The following is a 16582-nucleotide window of genomic DNA, read 5'->3' on the forward strand; positions in this document are numbered from 1 at the left end:
ACGATAGATAGAACGATAGATAGATAGAACGATAGATAGATAGAACGATAGATAGATAGATAGATAGATAGATAGATAGATAGATAGATAGATAGAATGATTTATGTAAAATATACTGTAGACAATGGCTAATAGACTCTACACTGTTACAGATTTATACCTGGATGGAACTGATTAAAGACAAACACAGTAATTTGGTGGCACAGCATCTTCTGGGGCACACATATGAGGAGCGTCCCATCTACTACTTCAAAGTAAGCCATAGACATACATGTGCCATATTACACGCATGACAGTCTTGTGTGTTTGTCTTCCGGATAAGGGAAAGTACAGTTCTGCATTCTATCTTGGTAACGTCTGTGGTAAGATACAGGAGATCAGAGCAGTTTTGGGGCATAAGGAAGATTTATGGACCAAGAAGTAATATTTCCATCCTCTATCCGGTCTGATTGCCGGCGCTCTCATATGTGACCGGAGGGAAGAATGTTTAAGTCATATAATAGACACTATTTGCACCAACACGTATTACTTTGTCCTCTCCTGACGTTGTAACATACCCTTAGTTCTTTATCTTTAACATTTCCCTCTATTAAACTATGACCGAATCATCTGCATCCACCACCGTAACTTCTTCACACTTCTACAATCCAAAGCATAGACCAAACCCTCAGCCTCCTCAGACCCTCAGCCTCTTCATACCTTCAGCCTCCTCATAGCTCAGACCCTCAGCCTCCTCATAGCTCAGACCCTAAGCCTCCTCATAGCTCAGACCCTCAGCCTCCTCATAGCTCAGACCCTCAGCCTCCTCATTGCTCAGACCTTCACCCTCCTCATATTTTCAGCTTCCTCACAGCTCAGACCCTCAGCTTCTTCATAACATCAGCTTCCTCACAGCTCAGACCCTCAGCTTTTTCATAACATCAGCTTCCTCACAGCTCAGACCCTCAGCTTCTTCATACCATCAGCTTCCTCACAGCTCAGACCCTCAGCTTCTTCATAACATCAGCTTCCTCACAGCTCAGACCCTCAGCTTCTTCATACCATCAGCTTCCTCACAGCTCAGACCCTCAGCCTCCTCATACTGTATCAACAGCTTCCTCACAGCTCAGACTCTCTGCCTCCTCAGACCCTCAGCCTCCTCTTAGATCAGACCCCCAGCCACCTCACAACTCAACTCTTAGACCCTCAGTTCAGACCTCCAACCTCCCAAGCCTCCCCAGACCCTCAGATATCTCACTTCCATTCATTTACAACAACATCTTAACGTTCTAATGGATTTCTGCCTGCTCCTTATCTAGCAGTTCTGCTTTGCACCTTAGCAACTGACCAGACAGCAAATGCCAAAGACCACAAGAAGGCTCCTGAAACGTGTATATCGTTAATAAAACACAATCCTACTTTATTTATAATCGGGGTTGTTTCTTGCAGTGATGGTACTTGTGCATGTCCTACATCCCCATCATCTCAATGTAAAAATCTATTGTTTGCAGATCGGATTCCCATCATCCAAGACAAAGAAAGTTGTATTCATGGACTGCGGCATGCATGCTCGCGAATGGATCGCTCCCGCGTACTGCCAGTGGTTTGTGAAAGAGGTACAGTCCCAGGTTATATACTTTTGTTATGTAACTATTAATAACGAGAGCAATAGTCAGCTTCTTGCTATTGTTACCAAGTGAGTGTTCCACCAGATACTAAACCTTATATCACAGGACATTGTGAGCCCGGCTGTTAAAAAGTGGATCCCAAACTTGGTTCTCAGCCACCTTGGGCCCTCAACAATATTTTCATGGCACTAAAAGATCAGAAAATCAATGTGAAATGCATTTTGCAAATGAGTAAATCTGATGGTTAGAAAGACTGAGGCGGAAAAACATGAGGTTTTACAAAAAGTAGAGGTCAAGGATATAAAGTACTGTAGCAGCCAATGAGCTCATAACTGCATGATAGTATGTACTTTATCTTTCTCCGAGACTTACTGCACAGACACCTTAATGTTTAACGTGCAACTGACGGTTCATTACAAATCCGCCTCGCTAACAAGAACAACCCAAATAGACTGGCCGTTTGCTGTGTATTAGTGAAATCCCTCATACGCATAACTTTGTTTTCCAGATCCTGGCGAGACAGAACGAGCCTTTGATAAACAAGCTCCTGAAGCAAGTAGACTTCTATGTTGTGCCTGTGCTGAACGTAGACGGATACATCTATTCCTTTACGACAGTAAGAACCTGGTGCTGACTATTACACTCTATGATGTCATCATTAGTAAATGTATATACATTTTCTTAGAAATTATTTTCAATGTCCTCTTCTGTGATTTACTGTAACACTGATGATTGCGAAGAAAAGAATATCCAGTATGCCTATATTAATTAGTTCCTAAAATGGCCACCACTGCCAGTATAATTACAATATACATATGGTATGGTAGTAATCTATTGACTTTAGACCTAGACATGTCTGTCAGCCATCCAGATACAAGCAAAAACAATCCCATAATATATCATTTTTAATATTCGCAAAAGAAGGTGCTTTGTCCACACCCCCTGTACATTGGCCACACCCCTCCCTATACCGGGGCCTGGCAAAGGTGCTGTGGCTGTGTATTTGTTGCAATCTAAGCTTCAGGAGGAGAATGAGATAAATACTATACTATATAGAAACTGTTTTATATTGATGCCCGGAGACACTGATAGGGGGGTGCAACCTTCACCCCAAAGGATGCGGCCACATAAACCTCAGTCTGTTCCTTATTTTGAGGTCCCTTAAATGGGAAAAACATACTTCCAGGAGCTACAGTATTACTGGGGCCCAACCAATCTGTACACACTGGGGAATCATTACATGGTGAGAGGCTGTTATCTGATAGTGTCAGGGATAATGCAGGCGTGGCCAGGTGTGTGAGGGGAAGTCATGTGATGCCAGCTCCGCCCCCAATCAGCCTGATTCTATCACAGCCGCTGAGTAAGTCCTGGGCTACGTACAGACTGCGCACACTGGGGAATCATTACATGGTGAGCGGCTGTTATCTGGGAGTGTCAGGTAATACGCAGGCGTGGCCAGGTGTGTGAGGGGAAGTCATGTGATGTCAGCTTCGCCCTCGATCAGCCTGATTCTATCACAGCCGCTGAGTAAGTCCTGGGCTACGCAGACACTGCACACACTGGGGAATCATTACATGGTGAGCGGCTGTTATCTGGAAGTGTCAGGGATAATGCAGGCATGGCCAGGTGTGTGAGGGGAAGTCATGTGATGTCAGCTCCGTCCCCGATCAGCCTGATTCTATCATAGCCGCTGAGTAAGTCCTGGGCTACGCACAGACTGCATACACTGGGGAATCATTACATGGAGAGCGGCTGTTATCTAGGAGTGTCAGGTAATACGCAGGCGTAGCCAGGTGTATGAGGGGAAGTCATGTGATGTTAGATCCCTCCTCGATCAGCCTGATTCTATCACAGCCGCTGAGTAAGTCCTGGGCTACACACAGACTGCACACACTGGGGAATCATTACATGGTGAGCGGCTGTTATCTAGGAGTGTCAGGTAATACGCAGGCGTGGCCAGGTGTATGAGGGGAAGTCATGTGATGTCAGCTCCGCCACCGATCAGCCTGATTCTATCACAGCCGCTGAGTAAGTCCTGGGCTACGCAGACACTGCACACACTGGGGAATCATTACATGGTGAGCGGCTGTTATCTGGGAGTGTCAGGTAATACGCAGGCGTGGCCAGGTGTGTGAGGGGGAAGTCATGTGACATCAGCTCCGCCCCCGATCAGCCTGATTCTATCACAGCCGCTGAGTAAGTCCTGGGCTACGCACACGCTGCACACACTGGGGAATCATTACATGGTGAGCGGCTGTTATCTGGGAGTGTCAGGGATAATGCAGGCATGGCCAGGTGTGTGAGGGGAAGTCATGTGACGTCAGCTCCGCCCCAATCAGCCTGATTCTATCACAGCCACTGAGTAAGTCCTGGGCTACGCACACACTGCACACACTGCACACACTGGGGAATCATTACATGGTGAGCGTCTGTTATCTGGAAGTGTCAGGGATAATGCAGGCGTACCCAGGTGTATGAAGGGAGGTCATGTAATGTCAGCTCCCCCCCCCCCCCCCCGATCAGCCTGATTCTATCGCAGCCGCTGAGTAAGTCCTGGGCTACGCACAGACTGCACACACTGAGGAATCATTACATGGAGAGCGGCTGTTATCTGGGAGTGTTAGGGATAATGGAAGTGTGGCCAGGTGTGTGAGGGGAGGTCATGTAATGTCAGCTCCCCCCCCCCCCCCCAATCAGCCTGATTCTATCACAGCCACTGAGTAAGTCCTGGGCTACACACAGACTGCACACACTGGGGAATCATTACATGGTGAGCGGCTGTTATCTGGGAGTGTCAGGTAATACGCAGGCGTGGCCAGGTGTGTGAGGGGAAGTCATGTGAATTCAGCTCCGCTCCCGATCAGCCTGATTCTACAGATGGGGCCGGGCTCATCTTTGCAGGGGATGGCGATGGCGACGCCATTCGCCATTCCCTGCTCCCGCGCCATCTGCGTGTCGGAAGGGGACGCGCGCGCACGAGGTGCGCGCGCGTCCCCTTCCGACGGTGCTGCCGTCCCCTTCCGACGGTCGCCCGGTGCCCACACCGGGCGCCCGCACCCCCCCACAGCCTCCTCGGGTCCCCCCAGCCCCCCTCGAGCGGGAGGCGGACAGTATTGCGTCCGCCTCGCCCGCCGGCCGCCCGGATACTGAGACGCACGTGCGTGGGGGACGCACGCGCGTCTCAGTCAGATGGCGCGCCGTGTTGCTGGCGGATCGCCAGCAGCATGCTGCTGGCGATTCGCCAGCAAGCATAAGGCCTGCCCTATCTGTATCATAGCCGCTGAGTAAGTCCTGGGCTATGCACAGACTGCACACACTGGGGAATCATTACATGGTGAGCGGCTGTTATCTGGGAGTGTCAGGTAATACACAGGCATGGCCAGGTGTGTGAGGGGAAGTCATGTGATGTCAGCTCCACCCCCGATCAGCCTGATTCTATCGCAGCTGCTGAGTAAGTCCTGGCTACACACAGACTGCACACACTGGGAAAATCATTAGTTCTTAAGGGGAAGCAAATGTCAAGCCAGCTGCATACTCTGCACTGTACTCAGAATAGAAAACACTTTTAATTTGCCTTGATAACCATGTATCTCATCATCACTTCCAGGAACGTCTCTGGAGGAAGAACCGGTCACCGCATGATAATGGAACCTGTTTTGGAGTAGACCTTAATCGGAACTTTGATTCAAATTGGTGCAGTAAGTGCTGGTTCCATGCCTCTAGCTTTATATTTATGGCATATGACTGTGCGTGGTGTGCTCTGATTGCTAGATGTAAGATGGGGTAACTCAGTGACATAAACACATATTTGTCAGGAACCCCGGTTGTCATGCCGCTCGCGTGCGCCCCTTACCGGCACACTGGGGTAATATACTGTCTGTAATCCCTGGCGTGATGTCTCCTGCTTCCAAGTCATCCCCTGCGTCACTTAGAGCTCCAGGTGTATTCCCTGGTCAGATGGCGGGTCCCATGATCCAGGTAAGCTCCAACTCACTTCCTGGTCTGTGTGCTGCTGCTGCGGCTAAATCCCACACATGCGTCTGATTCCCTCATTACCTGAAGGGATAAAAGCCTGTCTCACAGTCTCCTCCCTGTCTTGAACAACTCGTCAGTTGTCCCTGAGGGTTCTCCAGCGTTAAGCTCCCTTCAAGACTCCCCACTTGCTCCAGAGGTCTGGTTATCAGAGTCCGTTGTTACCTGTTCCATCATTGGCGTTCCTGGTTATTCCACTCCTGCCAGAAGCTTCCATGTGTTCCATCTGCCGTGTGATCCAGCTCTCTGTGTGCAGCCCAGGTTATCTCCTCAGCATCCGGATAATAGTGGGTTCCCATTCCCGATACCTCTCGGCTCCCAGGCCGCCCCAGTGATATCCAGTGACCCAGTGATCACCATCGAATATCATCGACCGGCTCCCAGGCCGCATCTCACGGTACTCAGTCCACAATACTGTGTACATCCAGCTATCCATATTCCTCTGTGCCCTCCGTGTTGCTCCCAAGCATTCAGTGCCATCGATCCCCATCGATGGTTTTAGTACCCCAACAAACATCTTTGCTCTAGAGACTCCAGAGTATCAAACCCTGCCAAAGTCACAGAGGAACCTGGGTAGAGGGCCGCGACCTGGTCGGCAGTTGCAGCTAAGTCCATATCCCCTTGCGGGGGTCCCTGGTGAACACCGCTGTCGGCTTAGACCCTGCGCATCTGCTTTAGGTCTCAGCCAATCCTCTGTGTCCCCGGCAGGTCATTCACAGCTATCCTCCGTGCATGAGCTCCAGCTACCTCAAGCCTCTCCGCTTCCGGTTCCCTGCACCCTCCACTGGCGCACCCAGGTCTGTGCCGGGAACACAGATAGTCCAGGCCGTGACAATATTACTATAACTTTACATGTACTGTATATCTAAGTGGGCGTACAAATGTATCAAGCCTTGGTGAGGGATAGACAGGAGAAGTTGCTCAAGGCAACCAACCAGCTTCTACCATTTCAAAGACTACCCCATCGCATGGCTCACTGCAAACTATTTGATATCTGTCTATCTATCCTTATATCTATCTATCCTTATATCTATCTATCTATCTATCCTTATATCTATCTATCTCTCTATCTATCTATCTATCTATCGGCATGGCACTCCAGGTCTCAATGAACGGTGTAAATTTAAATTGCAATGTTTCGGGGTGCATACCCCCAGGACAGTGGGCGGGGGACGTAGAGGGGCTTGAGACAGCAGGTTGCTCCATCAGCATATGGGATCGCTGGGCGTTCTCATGATAATGAGACCATGGCGCGGGTGCTGGGCGCGGGCACCAATTTCCTTCCCAGCATGCAAGCATATGTAAGTGACTTGAATTTGCAGCCTTGCGAATCAACCAGAATAACCCCCTTAGTCCGTACTATATAATAATAATTACTTAGGATACAGGTCACTGCGCATAATGTTAAAGTGATGATGATGTCATATTTAATTAGAGGTTCAGGAACTGAGTTCCTGCTGGTTCCTGGAGAAAAATAGCCCTGTATACAGTATAAAAACCATGTCAACCTTTTCCACGCTGACCCTTTGATTGTGTTGCCCCAGTCGACCTAGACACTAATGACCGTATACCCTACTGCAGGGCTGGGTAATAGCGGCCTTCCAGATGTTGATGAACTACACATACCAGCATGCTTTGCAGCCTTTTCAGCATGGCTACATAGCAAAATTAATGCAAAGCATCCTGGGATGTGTAGTTCATCAACAGCTGGATGGCCACTATTGCCCAGCCCTGCCCTACAGGATATGGCAAAATAGCCACTCATCGCACCTCTGTCTTCTTATCCCAGTGTGATGCTATCTGGTTGCCAGAAATAGAAGTCAACCCATATAAACCTTGTTAGCTGTCTCCTCTCCCCTTCATCTGGGGCCATTGCATTATAATATGATTTATCACCTCCAAACAATGATCTGAAGATAGATACTGCTCTACATTGTTAATACTTCACACAGATAATTGAATCTGTATTTATTGTTTAGCCGTAGGAACATCACGGGACTGCGAGAGCATACTCTTCTGTGGACCAAGTGCGGCTTCTGAGTTGGAGACTCAAGGGGTGGTCAATCTTCTGGAACCAATGAAATCCAATACTCTCATGTACCTTAACATACATTCCTTTGGACAATATATTCTACTTCCATATGGACATGTATTTTTTCCATCTGCGAATCATTATAACATGGCAAGTACCCTGGGATTATTTATTATATTCCTAAAAATGGTACCACTATCTCAGACTATCGCCAAGCATATCAGCAGATCACCTAGTGAGTGTAAGAGGATATCAAGTACGAATCCATCTACAAATATAATCTTGTTATTCATGTAAGCGGGATTAGGCAAAGGCTTGGAAGCCACTACTATAAAGTTGATATTGGAGGTTTTATTGGGCAACAAGCAACGGTACTTGTGTATTATCTGGGCGCCCGATTTTTTCATTGCATGCCACTACTTAAGGCATGCAATGCGATGCAATGCAATGTAATGCAATGTGATTTTTCATTGTAAAGACCCGATTTTTAATTGTATAGTCAGCCATGGGTGATTTCATACCCCCACTATCCAACTACGCATGGAGTTGATTTTATATAGTGTGGCGAGCGCAGCGAGGGGACGCGGATTACTTTACATGTATTCTGCATCCCCTCGCTGCGCTCGCCACACTATATGAAATCAACTCCATGCGTAGTTGAATAGTGGGGGTATGAAATCACCCATGGGTGACTATACAATTAAAAATCTGGTCTTTACAATGAAAAATCACATCGCATTGCATTGCATGCCTTAAGTAGTGCGATGCGATGCAATGCAATACAATGAAAAAATCGGGCGCCCAGATATTACACAAGTACCCAAGCAACAAATAAATATGTGATGAGGATCAGGCAAGACATTTTAGCAACCTTTGGAAATCTGGGATTTATGCCTTGTATAAGAATGTGATTCGGTTCTCCAGAGATCCAAATACACCAGAATTTTGTGTATCCAAGCCGGAACGAAAGCCGGTATGAATCTCCTGAAGAAATCCAATCCAAACGCAGTATTTCCATGATTGAGAATTGATTTTAATTCCAATTGTCTAGTTTGTATTGTAAAAATTACATGATTTTAGCTATCTTTATTAATGTTTAACAATGATCATCAATTTGTCATAAATTGTTAGCTGAATCAAAACTAAATTCAAGCCAAAACAGATGAGGTTTGTTTTACCAAACCCAAAACAAGATGATGCATTAGAGCCAGACCAAAACACCAGGGACTGCGCCCATCTCTAATTAGAAGCACTAACAGATACAGTTTTTGAATCATTGAGGAAGATCTTGTTTAAGACCCCCATACACTAACTTGATTTGGGACGATTTCACCCCTTCAAAATGGAACAGGACAAGAAATCAGTCCAAATCATGTCAGGTCTGATTCGTGCGCATCAGATTAGCATGCAGGTCTGACCTCTGACCTCCCTCAGTCTGGGGAACAGGGGTCTCATGGGATCCATCACAAGTACTGGAACGCATTTGATGGATTACATGTGACCCTGCCACCCAGGAAGGTCCCAGGCGGCTCGCAGGTGATCGGCTGGGCATACATTGCTGCAAAAAATCGCAGTAGTGTATACTCAGTTTAGCAATGACTTACTGTGCATGGAAAGTTGCATTCCCAGTACCAACTGTGTCAGCTAAAAGGGTATTGACATTACAAACACTTGTAGTAGAGGAGACATTTGTCAGTATTACTGAGGTCACAGTAATTTGTAGGAGACCTTCCTTCCTAAAATAGGAAAGGTCACACCTTGGTCAGAAGTATGGTCCATATCTAAGCAAATGCCAGGGAGGGATCCCTTTGATTTGCAGAATATAACCCACATGTTACAGGGCTAATGGAGCTTAGTACATTCTGCAATAGAAAAGCCCCAATCGGGGTCATCTTCTGCAAGCAAAAATGGGAAACTGCAGCAGATGTCACCAATATTTGCTGTGTTCCACCACAGATGCATTCAGGATATACTTTTTGGTAACCTCTCTCACCCAATAATACTAGGCATTTTGGATAGGGATATCCACCAAATTACCACCCCCCCCCCCCCCCCCCCCAGCAGTTCTGACTATTGTATTTACCCCATATCTCTGGTAGAACCATGACAATCACCCAATACACATTTAAGTACATCCTCAATTCATGAAAAGAGTACTGTATCTTCACCTTATATATCAGCATAGTGGAATAGGAGAAGGAACTACTTAAAAATGTACCAAAATATGCAGCTACTGTATGATATTCTTACTCTATTCAATTTTACTTAAATTCTGTTTTTTACCTTCTAGACAGAGGCAGCGGAGAAGGCGGCTGCTGAGCTTAAGAAAGTACATAACCGTGAATACACGGTAGGATCTTCATCCATCGTATTATGTAAGTAAAATAGCGACATGGCCTCATTCAAAATTCTATTCACACATTGAAACCACAGAGTATGAGGACATGTGAACTTCCTGACTTTCATTAAAGTTCTTCTCCTGGAATTCCATGGAAGTGAAGGTCAATGTGGGCAGGATAGGGGTGAGGCACCTTGAATTAGGTCACTATGACCACAGACTAATGGTTATGATGACGCAATTCATAGAGAATGATCATACACCATGGGTGAAATTTAATAGGATGAGAGAATCAGAAAGATTTGGTAAGAAATCAAACTGGTTTAACCTATGATCCCTCTAGGGCACTGGGTTGCAAATTATTGTCCACTTTTATTGGACCCCCCAAAAAATATCTTAAATTTGGGCAAGTAATAGTGGAAGTACTTATGGCAACATAAGGTTCTTCCATGCTATTTTATAGAGTTCTGTACATATATCACACATGAGCATACATTCCAGATTCCAAGGGTATAGGACAAGCGGCAATACACATCGATTTGACTTCAGTAGGCCTGTAGGTACAGTACTGTAGAGATAGATTTGTGTTTCTGCATCTGCCCACTATTAATAGTTCTCCCCGATTATTTACTAAGCACAAAAACTTGAAAGTGCCGTAAAAATAATGTTTTATGTTGTCCACACATCAGACCAACTTTCCTCCAACCATCCAACTAGTTGCTTGGATGGAATAAAAATCTGGTACTGGATGGGAGCAAATGTAATATTCACTTCAGAAATTTGCTCCCAAAATCTGGAAAAGGACAAAAACTGTCGCTCAGGCACGGTACTGTAGTTGAACTTGTTTGATTTAAACAATTTGACTGAATATTTTTGTCCATTTTCCTGGGTTTGTGAGCACATTTATGATTGTCCTTTGCTCCCATCCAGTAACATATTTATATTCCATCCAAGCAACTAGTTGGATGGTTGGAGGAAAGTTGGTTTGATGTGTGGCCAGCATTAATCTTCTTTCCCTATGAGAATCTCTACTTCATTTGTTTCAGATTATACCTCTGGATCGTCGGCAGACTGGGCAATTGACCTGGACATCCCGTTCAGTTACACCTATGAGTTGAGAGACGAGGGCTCCTTTGCTTTTGAGCTGCCAGAGGATCAAATTAAACCCACTTGTGAGGAAACGTGGGTCTCAATGGTGTCATTGTTCGAGTTCTTAAATGAGAAGCACCTTGGGCCACTTGAGGTTGAAGATGATAATGGTGGTGCAGCTGCTCTTGGTTCGCACTGGCTGCATATGATCCTTTCCTTTTCTTTCTGTATATACTACGTTCTAGTACGCTGATTAGACAATCTGTACTGTGGGACTAATATAAAGACAGAATAATGTAATTCTCCACTGCTGTTCAATAGATTAGTGATAAGTGATTGATGTGGCCAATAAAACTATTCATCATACACAAAAGTACTGTGTGTAAATTTATGCTCAGATGTCCAACGTCACAATAACTTTAGTGCTTGTAAATATGCCATAATGCTGATGTTCGCTTCATTATTTGGTGCAAATAATTTATTTAAGAAATATTGCATAATACTAAATTATTCTAGTCATCAATAGTTTTGTGCACAAAATTTAGAAATGGACCATTGGGCAGAGATTAAGGTCCCCGCAGACTGGGTGGCTCCTGGCCTTTTCTGATAGCCCTATGAAGTCACTGTGGCCATTGGTCTGCAAGAGTCTGGTGAGACCGCTTAGCGCTACTGCATATTGCAGGCTGCGGTAAGGTGATGCCGACATAACAGAATTCATGGGCAACTGGAACTCAACCCCTAGGTGCGCACCTGAACTGTATGGTTTTCATTTGTAAATATGAAAATTGATATTGAGATATATATCTCAATATCAATTTTCATATTTATGGGATCACTCCACCATAACAGTCAGATATAAAGTGCTCAGTGCATGACAGTGGGCCAAGGGCTGACGTTTCGGTCTGCCTTCAGACCTTCCTCAAGGTATATGCACTTTAGGAGGAGATAGTGGTGGCCTTAAGGGAGATCTGAAGGCAGACCGAAACGTCGGCCCTTGACCGAAGTAATGTCAAAATTTAACTTTGTGAGACTACGCAACTAGCAAAAAAAGGAATGTGCTTCTGAATAATTATTGCAATACAAACAGCAGCAGTTATAACATGAAATCAAACCTTTTACGACCTTTTTTGATCAAGTTAATGTTGGACCTTCTGCCTGTTGTAGGATGTAAGTGCGGAAAACTGTACCTCTCATAGTGTCTCGCTCACTGGCACTCGGCACTATGATGCACTGCTCACTTATAACTAGTTACGGCTCTGGAGCTATCAATCAGATACCCAATCACAGGCTGCAAAAAGCTGTAAGCTGGATTCAAGGGCAGCACGCTCTTTAGCAACGGTGAGGAGCCGTAGTTGGTAGCTGGATGTCACGCAATGAAATTAAGCCAAGGAGAGTTGGACAAGCAGTCAGGGGCTAGGAGCTGTGGCAGATCCAGAAGTTGGGCTGCAGAACAGTTCAAAATTCAAATAAGGTAGCAACAACAAAGGCCGGTGAGCTAGTTTGGAATGGCGGATGGTGGCAGTTGGTGTGGCTCCTCCCCTATTTGAAGTTTTTTAACTTACAAAATCAGCTGTATCAGATACATGTGAAACTTTGGAAAATATAACACATTATTGTGTGATATAAAAACTACTCTTGTGATATATTATATTCTTCTACCTACAAAAGAAATTAAATACACAAGTTTTAACTTAAAAAAAGTTTGGGATTTTATTTCTTTAAATTGCAGGACAGTGTTATATAAAATCAAACTAATGTATGAAATGCATCTAACACAGGAGGGGAGATGCAGAGAGGAGTGGCCACTGACAGTGGGTGTCCCAGCCCTTGCACATTAGGATGCAGGATTTACAGCAGAGGTGGATATTTGGGGGCCCAATTGATTCCATTTCAGAATCAGCCCCATAATAATTTTTGTTCAATAAATAACTATCATAGATTCCTTGGGTAAATGTAATACATTATTAATATACTGGTTAAAATCCCTACCTCCAGTCTCTGTCCTCACAGCTCCCTCTGTACATACCCAGGAAGTTTGAAACATATCAGTTTGGTTTCACTTTCTGGTAAGGAGTAATTTGGTCCATCTAGCGGCCTCTAGTGGTCACTGGTGGTACTTCATCTAAGAGGTGAGGAATATTTAGCCATATATATATATATATATATATATATATATATATATATATATATATATATATATATATATATATATATATATATATGTAATAATTGCATGCATTAAAGAATTAATTAGATTTGTGGTGATAAAATATATTAAATTGGAAAAATTGGAAAATCTGTGTGTGATGAGAAAGAAAAATATGTGCATAAAAGAAGAAAATCACAGTTTTTAAAGGGAAGTGTGATGAGACCATGCAGTACTGAGATCTCAGAAATGTAAATAGCGTAAGTAAATTGAGTGTCCAATTAATATAAGAAAAAAATCTTATACAATTAATAAAAATAACAAATGAGTAAAAAGGTGTTGATCAAAACAGTAGTTTAAAGTAATAAAGTGACTTATACTTGGTGTAAAATGTCATTAGATGTGTCATGATTATTATTATTTATTATTATGTTGTGTAACATGTGAACAAGTATTGTGTGTCATTATTATTTTTATTATTATTATCATTTATTTGGTGCCATAAGGGTTCCACAGCGCCTAGCAGAATACATATATACAGTGGCAGTTTTTACCTATGGGCTGCAGGGCTGCAGCCCAGGTAAAATCCGCCACTTTTCTCTGCCTTTGTGACTGGCAGTGACTTCCTGGCAGTGACTGGCGGTGACTGGCAGTGACTTCCTATTGGAAGTCTGGCCTGCCAGTTCAAGGCAGTCTAATTGGGAGGTGTTCCCTTACTCTGGAATGCCTCTCTGTGCACAAATGGGGTGCAGCCGCCAAAATTTGTATCGCGGACTGCATGTGCCAGAGTCTGGAACCTGATTAAGCCTCCGGAGGCTGCTGCAAAGGCAGCCCATGGAGGCTTGGGCCAGCGCATGTGCAGTATGTATAAAGTTACTGCACATAGGGGGACTGGTGGCGGGGACTGGCAGTGGGGAGCATGGCAGTGGCAGCGAAGGGGGGGACCCACATCGCGGCAGCCCCCCTCCTCCACCACTGCATATAGAAAACATAAGGACACAGTACAAGGCATGTAGGACAAGTACATGGTAAATAAGGAGAGTTGCATCAGGGGACAGGACACTGTTTCATTATTAGGGTGGCAGAGACCTGGGGTTAGGAGAATGGATTAAATATAGTCTAAGGGGCCGTGGAACACCTGGGTGCCTATCAATCACCTTGCGAGCAGCCAGCAAAGGCTATCCTTCACATCTGTTCCCAAGGGAATTCCACGCATGCGCACAGCAGACCATGCGCATGCATGGTCTTTCGGTAATCGGCAGGGCTGCGAATTCGCAGCCCTGTGTATGGATCCGAATAGGGCCCTAAAAGCAGTGTTAGACTTTAATCTGACTTATATAGTTGAGTCTAAAAAAAGAACTGGCGAGATGGCAGAGTAATGGTAGACAGACTTCATACTGCTGGGCACTGATACAATGGCTGGATATGTAGATGAATACTTGCTGGGAATTCAGGCGTTAACAACACACCAGGTTCCATGATCTCAGCTGCAGATTGGGAAATGCATTGTAGCAGTAATTGCTGGAAGATCTGTGATAAGCACTGCAATCAAGATCTTGCAGGCTGATGACACAGATAAATTCTCTGGTAGATAATTAGCCAAAAGAGAGATTGAGCAGTTTGGAAGGGATGCAGTTACAATCCCGGCGGTCGGGATCCCGGCGTTCAGAATCCCGACCGCCGAAATGCCGACCGCCGAAATGCTGACACATTCTCCCTCCGTGGGTGTCCACGACACCCCTGGAGGGAGAAAAAATTAGTGTGCCGAGCGTAGCGAGGCACCGGGCCCGCTGCTTGGCGAGCGCAGCGAGCCCGCAAGGGGGGGGCGATCCACGTCCCCCCCTTGTCGGCATTTCGGCTGTCGGGATTCCGGTGTCGGGATTCTGAACGCCGGGATCCCGACCGCCAGGATTCAATACTGAATCCGTTTGGAACACAGGCTATGGTTGTGTATATTACAGAGCAGGAACTTAGTGAGCTCAGCAGGTTACTGAATTCAACAATTTTCAACAAACCTTCTAGAGATGGGTAACTCACAAGTGAGCCGGCTGGAAGAGCCGGTTCTTCTAAATGGACCATGAAAATTGAGCAGCAGTTTCTGCAGCGAGGAACCGCCACTCACTGTTCACTGATGAGTCACACAGTCATGGGACTGCACACCACTTAATCATTCACCAATCCAATCAGAGATTGGTGGCGGCGTGGCACCAGTCTGCGCCGCATTTCTGTCTCCGCTCGCAGAAGTAATTTTTCCACAAAATGTCCTTCCCACCCTAAGTCAGCACACTGTACTGGAGACAATTTTGAAAGAAGCCTGTGTCATAACTCCTCACACACTGTAGCTGCTTGCATGGATGGAGAACGAGGACTGACACCGCCAGTTGGGGGTTTAGCAGCAGTTGAGCTGTACAAAGAACCAGTTCTTTTCTGTGAGATGAACCATTCAGAGCAGCTCAGGGAAAAGAGCAGAGTAACGCATCTATAATACCCTTACTGTATCTGAAGCTGTATCAGCTGGCTTCATAGATGATAATTCAGCGAATAAGCATTCAGAGGTACCAGGGAATCATAGAACTACACTTTGGGGCTGGGATGCCTAAAAGCTTGGTGTAAGCTTGGGTTGCAGGTTATCTCTCAGGGAAGAGTCTTGTTGCTCTGGCCTTGAATAAATGACCAATGCAGGCTTAGGTAGGAGTTGCAGGTCTCTAATTGGTTGCTGGTGTCAGCTGAAGTGAGGAGGACTCTAACTGGAGTATTGCAGTCAGCTGACATGCTCCAAAATGGCGGTGACTGTGAATCTGTTCTAAAGGAACAAGCAGGAAACATGACCTAAGGGGAAGGTAGCAGAGGTAAGTATCAGTGAAAATACTTATAACATGAAAGCTGGAAGTCAGGATCATTAAAGGCCCCCCTGGCTGGAATTTGTGTGGATGGGTGGGCAGGCAGGCAGCAGCAGCCAGTCACCGGTGTCAGTGTCTGGTACGGGCAGCACTGGCTGGCGGGTGTGCATGCAACAGTGGCCATAAATATAAGATTACTGCAACAGTGGCCATAAATATAAGATTAATGTCCCAGCTGTCTTCTGTATAAAGCACTCACCCACCAGGATAGGAGCTGTGGGAGACCACGGTGGGTGTCAGAGCAGGATCAGGTGAGGGCTGGTTGACTGGAGTGTTCCACTGTTTCTTCCCTGTGGGCAGCTATGTTTCTTCCCTGCTTCTCGTCTATTCCAAAGAGCTTAACAGCATGTGGTGCCTCCAATTGCCTAAAGCTGTCTAGTGGTGGCGCCACCTCAAGATCTATGCTCTGCATACTTCCAATTGTAAAGCACAATGAAT

General features: G+C 45.5%; 1 protein-coding gene across 1 annotated transcript in view; it reads left to right on the plus strand.

The window, feature by feature from the left end:
- Positions 1-16582, plus strand: part of LOC146021264 (carboxypeptidase O-like) — a 47350-nt gene that overhangs the window by 15126 nt on the left and 15642 nt on the right. Inside the window, exons 4-11 of the mRNA XM_083155058.1 lie at positions 153-254; positions 1491-1595; positions 2116-2223; positions 5215-5305; positions 7619-7825; positions 9966-10046; positions 11056-11286; positions 15206-15272. Coding sequence (XP_083011184.1) covers positions 153-254; positions 1491-1595; positions 2116-2223; positions 5215-5305; positions 7619-7825; positions 9966-10046; positions 11056-11286; positions 15206-15272 — 992 coding nt within the window. The remainder of the gene's footprint in view (positions 1-152; positions 255-1490; positions 1596-2115; positions 2224-5214; positions 5306-7618; positions 7826-9965; positions 10047-11055; positions 11287-15205; positions 15273-16582) is intronic.

The sequence above is a fragment of the Crinia signifera genome, chromosome 7, assembly GCF_055691185.1.
Source record: "Crinia signifera chromosome 7, ASM5569118v1, whole genome shotgun sequence".
NCBI classification, from domain to species: Eukaryota; Metazoa; Chordata; class Amphibia; order Anura; family Myobatrachidae; genus Crinia; species Crinia signifera.